The sequence below is a fragment of the Elaeis guineensis genome, chromosome 14, assembly GCF_000442705.2.
Source record: "Elaeis guineensis isolate ETL-2024a chromosome 14, EG11, whole genome shotgun sequence".
Classification (NCBI taxonomy): Eukaryota; Viridiplantae; Streptophyta; class Magnoliopsida; order Arecales; family Arecaceae; genus Elaeis; species Elaeis guineensis.
This window is the reverse complement of record NC_026006.2, coordinates 43,002,195-43,011,233: the sequence shown is the minus strand read 5'-3', so window position 1 is coordinate 43,011,233 and position 9,039 is coordinate 43,002,195. Positions and strand designations below refer to the sequence as shown.

The window sequence follows — 9,039 nt, the reverse complement described above, 5'->3', positions numbered from 1 at the left end:
GCCACCACCCTCGGGCTTTAGGGTGGGGTCGGAGCACAAAGAAGGCCCGGAAGAGTGAAACGCGGGGGTTGGTCGGCAAGAGCTGACACAACAACGCGAAAGAAATGATTAAACGAACAGAGTTCGACGCCAGTTGCGCCGGACAGAGTCCGTAGTAATCAAGTAGATTCCGGACGAACTCCGGAATCGGAAGTCGAAGACCCGCGCGAAGGTCTTCAACGTACAGCGCCAGATCGCCAGGCGGAGGGTTGTTGACCCGACCGCCGGCCCCTGGAGCAGAGAGCCGAAACTGCTCCGGGATGCGATAGTGCTCCCGAAGCCGATCGACGTTCGGCCCCGAAAGCGAGGAGGCCTCATCTTCCGGAGCCGATCGGGAGTCGTCGGTCGGTTTCCCCGACCGAGCTCCCTGAGTCGGTTTCCTGGTCATTATGCCGGAATCGAAAGAAAAGAAAGAGAAGACAAGGAAGAAGAAGGAGAAGAAGGGACCACGAACCAGATGGACCCTCCGCAAGCGAAGAAGAGCTCTGCCCGCGACGACTGAGAAATCGCCCGGACAGAGTTTCCCCAGCGAAATGGCAAATGTGGGTCAGGGGTCCGGGAGGTCCTATATATATAGGGCCGACCGATGGCCGAGATGCTTCCGCGCCGACCGAAGACCTGCAGATGCGCAACGCGTGGCGCCCGCTGGTTGGCGGAGGATTCGGCGCGCCCCATCCCGGGACGGCCGCACCGCCCACATTAAATGCCGGAGGGGGCGCCGACCAACCACCGCGACACACGGCACGCGGGGAGTGGCTCCGCATTCACGCGCCCGCGCCGATTCGCGTTCCCGATGGGACGCCCGACAGCGGCCCGCTCTCCCACGATCGGCGCCGAATATCCGGTCGCCTGACGCCATATCGTCCGGCGCTCGATCTTCTGACACCGACGCAACGTCTGACGACGATGGGACGTGGCGTCTGACACCTGACGCCGACGTGACTTCTGACATCGACTGGACGTCCGGATCGCTGGACATTCATGAGGCGCCTGACACCGTATCATCCGGCGGTACGGTCGGATCTACACGTGCGACAAATCCACTCCCAGTCGTCCGGGATTGCTGCCCGAATGGAAGCATCGGCCAGCTCGCCACCCGACTTAGGAGTGGAGGGGGGCAACTGTTGGGGGATGCCCACCGACCGACCGACCGACTGTCGGATTGCCCGACCGACTGACGGCCCGACCGACCGACTGACGGCCCAACCGCCTCCAACGGACGACTCCGACTGGCCGATAGACCGACCGATAGTCGGTCGGGCGACCGACTTACGGATGCCATCAGCGGTTAACTGCCGGCCATTCAGCGGCCCATCGCCGGCCGGGGGTATGTCGGGCGTAACCTTCCTGACCAACTGAACCCGGGGGTCTGATGGCCGACTTACATGATGCTCGCCGATCAATGGAGGGGCCCGACACCACTCAGCTGGCTACCGACCTTGGGTCGGTCGGCTCCTCCAACCACCGTACAGCCGCCAGACGTTGTCAGCTCTGACACGGACATGCGGCACAGTTACCTAGGGGCATTGTCCCGCCGAGAGCCGGGTCAACCCTGGTGATTGGACGGTCACACGGCGACATGACGTTTTCACGGCGACTCTGACAGTCCACAGTGAGTTGACAGCTCCTCACTTGTCCGCGCCATTAATGACGGCGCCATACCTAGCTCCACTATATATACCGGGGAAGGCAACAGTGCAAAGGATCGATCCGCCCGTCTCTCCCGCATACGCAGGCTCGCTCCTCTCTCCCTCTCTCTTTCTCAGAGCTCTCTGTCTGTATTTCACTGTTGCCCAGTCACCTCTCTGACTTGACCATCGGAGGGTCCCCGTCGGAACTGCCTCCGGTCAGTGCGGACTTTCTTTTGCAGGTGTACGCTCCCCGGCGATCGGACGACGAGGTGATTGGCCGCAACAAAGAGAAAAGAAAAAGACAAAAGGAACCAGAAGATTAGCGTAATAATTTTAAAGCTGGTACTCTTCCGAGAGAGAATCAAAGTTCAAAACTGAGGGTATGCAAGCTAACAATGACCAAAATCAAGTCAAGACCAAACGATGACCAATATTTTGCCGTTTTAGAAAGCATCCAATACATGGCCTCATAAAATAAAGATGGGGAACTTGGCTTCATGTGAACTACGTACAGACATACATCCCATGCAACAGGAAATAATGAGCCCAGCTAGGGCCTCCCCCAATAATGAGACTGACCTCCACCGCACGGCTGTAGCTTTGTCCTCCACCACCATCACCACCACTTCACCCTCTTCATGTGGTAAGCTTTTTCTAATTAATACCTTCCACTAGCTTAGGTATCATCATATATTTAATTACTTATTAATCTGTATGTAACTTATCGCTGAAGGTCTTAATACATTTCTACCATCTAGTTACAGCATCCCACCATTTTTTTTTTTTTTTTTGAATAAGATAATAACTGTAAACTAAAGGAACCATTCAGAAACAAGAAAAGGTAAACTAAAGGAAGATTCCAGTAACTTAATGGAGTCATTTGACAAAAATTACTGTTCATCTGTTAACTTATTAATTTGTTTTCTCCTGTACCCAGTAAAACGACCAGATAACTGCTAGCCATATTACCAAAATAATGATGGTTCGTATCGACCACGGCTGTCATTGAGATGCTTGGCATGTTTATTTGTGCATGACATGATAGGTTACTGTGGCTGTTTTCACGCCCATAATTTTTTTCACATGCTATTCTTATTTAGTTACATGTGGTTATACACTAAGCGAAGCTAGATCACTGAAAAGAGTGGCTTGGTGAAGAAGCCTGCCATCCTTAGCAATCAACCTAGGGTTTCTATCCCAGTGGCACTCACAACCGCGTGAACCCCACTATGAGGCCCCATCTATCAACCCCAAAAACTCACCTCCTTCTTCTATATAAGCCTTGGGCTTGCAAGCCACGAGAAGGCAACCAATCCTATCTAAATATAATCCAGCCATGGAGAACACCCCCTCTGGTATCAAACTATTTGGCTCATGGGCCAGCTCCTACACCCACCGAGTGCAACTTGCCCTCAAGCTCAAGGGCCTGGACTTCGAGTACGTGGAAGAAGACCTCACCAACAAGAGCCCCTCCCTCCTCCTCTACAACCCCATCTACAATAAGGTCCCTGTCCTCCTCCACCTCGACCGCCCCATCGTCGAGTCTGTCATCATCCTCCAATACATCGACGAGACCTGGACCGACCGTCCAATCATGCCCGCCGATCCCTACGAGCGCGCCCTCACCCGCTTGTGGTGCTACTTCGCCGACGACAAGGTTATCTTCTTGCTCATCTAATACACTTGCTATGTGATTAGCCTTTCCCTTCTCTTTATTTAGATTCACAACCGATCGCTTTGGTCGGCAATGGCAGCTTGGCCCTGCAGTCGGCGCCGTGTTTGGATCGGCAGGTGAGGATCAGAAGGCTGCTGTGGCTCAAGTCCATGAGAATTTGAAGCTGGTTGAGACCGAGCTCCGGGAGGGAGCTTTCAAGGGGAGGAGGTTCTTTGGAGGTGATAGGATTGGTATCTTGGACATTGTTCTTGGATGCGGTTCCTACTGGCTTGCAGTGTTTGATGAGGTCATGGAGGTGAAGCTTGTCGACCCCGAAGCGTTTCCTCTCTTCCATGCATGGCTCCGAGAGTTTGAAGAGCAGGAGGAGGTGAAAGAGATCATTCCGGCCATTGATAGGTTGCTCGAGTACGCCAGAGGCATTCGTCAAATGATGCTTGGTCTCAAGGACGCCTCTACCCCCACCACCGCCGCCGCTGCCACCACCACCACCACCACCACCACCACCACCGACAATGGCAGTGTAGTTGTTGAAAGTGCTGGTAGTGTTTAAAAGGGTACAGTAGGGTCTTCCTAAGATTTGGGTTTGATTTTAGTATGGTAGCATAACAGGTCTAGTAGATGGACTCCTTAAATTGTGGTCATAGTTTCTTGTGTTATGTCATGTGATTAGTTGCTTTAAATATGGTTTCTGGTTGTGTAGATGTAAGTTTTCTTATGTTGGTGGTTGGAGCATCTTCTGCTTGATAGCATGGGTATGTGGAACTTCTTTGTTGAATTCAACGCTCTACAGCTCGTTTCTTATATTATAAATGATATAGATGGTTACTAAAAAAAATCAGTACATCTGAAGTTGATGCCGAGGTTTCTTTAATGCTGGTCCTAACTTCCATATGAGCGGTTACTGGTGATGAATTGAAGAGTTTATTAGAAAATTATCTCCTTTCTCCAATGAAATATATGCTCATGTGCAGGCAAGAGAAGAGGAACGCAATGGTAATTACAAGAAAAATCACTCAAAAAAGTCACTCGATCGGTCGTCTTCCACCATTCACATTGCTTCATCATGGCATAATTCACAGTCAAATACAAAGCAGGCAATGAGAATCCAAAGAGCTTTAGTAACTCAAAAATATCACTCGACAAGTCACTCAGCTGGTGGGGTGTACGTACTCTCATTATTGCTCCTTCTGAATGCCATTTAATGAAGCAAAGTCATTGGTATAAGGCACCTCGGCGGACTTTTATGAGTAACTTCTGAGTTACCGTACCAATATTGCTGAAGGAGAATACAACAGACCAGCTAAGTGATACTTTGAGTTACTAAAGCATTTTGTTGTTGTTGGATCTACTGTCCAATTCGCTAGGCATCTCAAGTTCTTTTTTTTTTCCTTTATGATGTGTGAAGGTGGAGGAAAAGCTCCTCCCCCATTTATTCAAACTGAGAGAAAAATTTTATATACAATGGGTAGATCAAGTGGACAGAGAAGAGAGACATATACGAGGGAGTAGTACAGTGAGACAAGAGGAAGAAGAGGTTTGTTACACGGTTCCCGACAGTGTCCTTGAGCTATTCCAAAGGCTCTGATGCTTCTCTTCTGTCTTAGGGGAACAAAGACACGCCCATCTGTGGAAGGTATCCAATGCCTTCAGTAGGGTAAAGGGGATCGAGTGGCTCCTATGAAAGAAGATCCTAGAGTTCCTGTCACGCCAAATCTTCCAACATATGGCTGCTAATAGTTGATCACCAGCTTTACCACTTAACAGAGGGCAGGTTTTTGGTTTTCCACTTTGTCCAAAGCTCATGCAGGTTTGATGACCAACCCTTCAACTGCAATTGAGTCTTAATAGCTGACCAAAGGCTCTTTGAAAAAGGACACCTCACAAACAGATGAGTGGCGGTCTCAGAGCCATGGCCTCAAAGTGCATATTTGACAAAGCATCGCAAGTTTTTAAGCTTCCACGGCTGGCACAACTATGGAGGAGGGTTGAAGACTTGCGAGGATGGAGGAAGAGTACTGATCAGGGAGATGCAAAGAGAAGAGTACTGTAGAATATTTTCTTCATGTAAGTTTACAAGAGACCATCGTTTTTCCCCTTGTGGGCCCCCATACAAACTCCCCTTGTCTAAGTTTGCCGACCGTACTCCTTGCACGCTGAAATCTGAACCCTGAGCTGATTTAATTAAGACTTGGGTGCAATAAGAAGCTATTGAGTAAATAAAGATAGGAAAAACTAATATGAGTTAAAGCAAGGGAGGAGGCAGTGGTTGGTGAGAAATTTGGTAAGGTGGCAGCATGTATGGTAGTCCAAGATTATTCTTTTTTGGACTCTTGAGAATGTATTAAAGGTTTATGATAAAGTATGCTTTCTTTCCTACTCTGAAATTTGTTGCTTGACTTTGAAGCCAAAATTCACAATTCACAAAAATATGTGCTGATAACTGAAGAGTGATCGGACGCCCCTGGAGAAGCTCTATGCTTGAAATGCAGATTATTTTGAAGAAAAAATATTCGTTACAAGAGTAATATCATGCCATATATATCATAAATCAATAAAAAAATTTATATTTTATCAATTTTAATATATTTTATTAATTTTTGTAAATGATATTTATATTATTTTTTTATATTTTATTAATTTTCGATTTTTAATTAATTTATTATAAATATGACATAATATCATCGTTGCAACGGATATTTTTTTCTATTTTGGGGTGTATTGGACGTACGCACTTATGTATAGACTTTTCACAGTCGATGTTGCAGTACATGGCTTCTCTCAAGAAAATAATATGTTGGCTGTCATAACATCGTATTCCCGATCAAATAAAGATAAATATTTTTTAAAAAAAAAGTATTTTAAAAAATCACAATGGTTAAATAAAAAAAAAAATTATGATCCTATTTGGAACTCGGAAATTAAAACTGTGTTGGAGGACTTGGAGTCCAGCTGTAGGCTCTAAAATCTAGTGATTGTCACTATCAACCTGTATTTTAAACTATTTTTAAAAATTAATTTGAGAGCATCGCCGTTAGGTTTGCCATCGAGATTTGAACTCAGAGCTCCTTGCCAAACAAAGGAAGGATGCGCAGAATGGCATGCTATTTGGTATAGGTCAAATGCAGTGCCCAAGGATTCTGACCGAAAATAAGAAAGGGAGGGTGGAAGAAAAAATTCTCTCACTCACTCTCTCTCTCTCTCTCTTCAAAAAGGGCGGGGCACTCGTTACAAGTCACATCTTAAAACTTCCACTAAAAGACAACTGAATCTTACTTCAACTGAAAAATAAACCTAAATATATTATATCTAAGGTTCAACTTAATTTAATATGAACCCAAATCTTAAAGTTATTAGAATGACCGACTAATAAAAATCCTAATAAGATGAGTACTTGACAATGGATCTCAACAGAATGTCATTAATGGGCTATAAAATCCATGACCCAAGTTATTAGATGCTTCCAATAAATGTATCTTTATTTATATTTTGAATCTAAATTTTGATCTTTTTCTTTCTCTTTATTTTTATTGAAGAGAAACATTAGAAGTAATTCAATTTTTTCTTTTCATTGGCTCGTGCATGCCCATCAATTTTTTTTTTTTACATTTTGGAGAGAAAGAGAGGGATGCCTATCCATACTGTAATTATGCTAGTCCAAATGTTTGCAGATATCTTACTCAAGACTCAACTCAAAACCTCTGGATGCTAAAGAAAATCTTTATGCACCGTATACAATGCAATAAAAATATCATAGAATATACCATCCAATTATATTAGAATATATAGCCATCACTTTTTAATATATATTTAATAATATATTTAATATTTATAATTTTATTTTTTTATTTAAAATTTTGAATAACAAATTTTTTTTTCTTATTCTGAAAAAATTATGACATTTTACGGTCAAATTATGATTTTCTGCATATTAAAAAATCATAATTTTTTTCAGAAGTCATAAAGAGGGAAGGACATTTGGTCATTAAAAATTTATAAAATATTTAAATGATGAAAATATTTCTTCCTTCCTTATGATATTTTATGGTCAAATTATGAACAGAAAGTTATAATTTGACTGCAAGATGTCATAATATCGTCGTAGGATGTCATAATTTTTTAAGAAAAAGAAGAATATTTTCGTCATTCAAAATTTTAAACGAAAAAGCGGAATACAAGCACTAAATACACGTTGGAAAGAGATGGTTGGGATGGTGCATTTTTTCTACACCGCATGAATGGTGTGATCATTAGGGCAAGTCCTAGTTCACGCAAACAAACCCACATCTGGCACCCAAAAATGAAACCAACTTAAAGCAGTCTTATAGGCCCAAGAACCAATGTAATGGGACTGGGCTTTAGATCACTGCTTACTCTAACTGACGGATAAGGCTTAAGGCTAATTGCTTTGGTCTTCTAGTAATTAGTTTGTGCTCTAGAATGTCTTGATGGCTCCAATGGGACAACAGCGTGATTATATGTGCGAATAAAACTTGCCTTTTTTAAATAAGAGAACTAATGTTTGTGTATAGGAGAAATATCTTGAATGTTTAATGATACTGGAGTTTAGAACTTATAGCTTCTTAACTTTCAGATGTTTACTACATGGGAATAAAAGTTCTTTATGGTAATTTTCATAAAGAAGCCCATGGCACATCAAATCATCTTCAGGTGAGGCTGTACATGGGTCCTGCATCTCATACATGGCCTAAGCATGAAAGAAGCTGAAGAAAAACAAGGATCATGATTTGAGAAATAGCTCCTAGCTAGAAGTAGACTAGTATTGGGCGAAGCCTACTTCTAGTAGTGGTGAAAGTGTTTCTTTTCTCACTTTTGAATACTTGATGCCTATACGCCTACACACATCTAACACAAATGCATGCGTGCACACAGGAAGCATGTCTACAGAATGAGACTATATCTTTACCTTTCTGCTTTCTTTTGAGTTTGGATTCTCATCTATCACTTCTTTAGGCAAGCTAAACCTAAATGAAATTAAAGAAGCAGAAAACTTGGTCCATATTCATTGAAATAATGAAAGAAAATTAAAAAATTAGAAGAGACAGAAAAAATATAAAGAAAGCAGAGAAATTGAAGATGCAAGAAGAATGCGTTCCAGGATTTTTAGCCACGGCAGCTTGCTCTATATAACCAGGATCCGGAGCTTCCACTTGTAATAATTGATTCTAAAATCAAGTATCCCAAGGTCATTTTCCGTTTTTCCCATAATCAAATATTTTATCAACAATTACTTAAATCCACTAACATAATATTGAAAAGAATTATCAAACACATAATGGAGATAGACTTCGCAAATCATTTATATAACTGCACAAATTTTTTCACAATTTTGTGAGAGAAATTAAAGAATATCCTCAGGCTACAAAGTTTGTTGCCTTATCAACATGTCATGCAGTTTCTAGTCTACATATACCCCATTTCCAAATAAAAATCTAATAAAATAAAATATTAAGATGCATTAAGTACTAGTCTGCTATTGATTGACTTATCTTGCTTTCTCCCCAAGCAACTAATTAACCCAGTCCAATGTCACGGCGCAGACCTTTGACTCTATGAAGATAAGAACCAAACATCACTTCTCCAGCTAGCATAAAATATTCTGCGCATAGTTGAATTCAACACATAAATGCATATAATATTTACGCTATTCTGCAACTCCGTCGTTAATAAATTGGA

The 9,039-nt window shown here is 43.1% G+C and overlaps 1 protein-coding gene across 1 annotated transcript; it reads left to right on the top strand.

Moving 5' to 3' along the window:
* Positions 1 to 2,955: 2,955 nt before the first annotated feature.
* On the top strand, positions 2,956 to 4,077 carry LOC105057829 (glutathione transferase GST 23). The gene is made up of 2 exons (XM_010940536.4): positions 2,956 to 3,327; positions 3,425 to 4,077. Exons 1-2 carry the CDS (start codon positions 3,007 to 3,009, stop codon positions 3,893 to 3,895), a joined length of 792 nt encoding a protein of 263 aa, XP_010938838.1. The 5' UTR covers positions 2,956 to 3,006; the 3' UTR covers positions 3,896 to 4,077.
* The last annotated feature ends 4,962 nt before the right edge of the window (positions 4,078 to 9,039 follow it).

Excerpts from the sequence above, each read along its gene's own strand:
- LOC105057829 (XM_010940536.4), top strand. The coding sequence starts at position 3,007 with ATGGAGAACACCCCCTCTGGTATCAAACTATTTGGCTCATGGGCCAGC. Across the intron at positions 3,328-3,424 it reads GCTACTTCGCCGACGACAAG|CTTGGCCCTGCAGTCGGCGC; the intron begins GTTATCTTCTTG and ends CGGCAATGGCAG.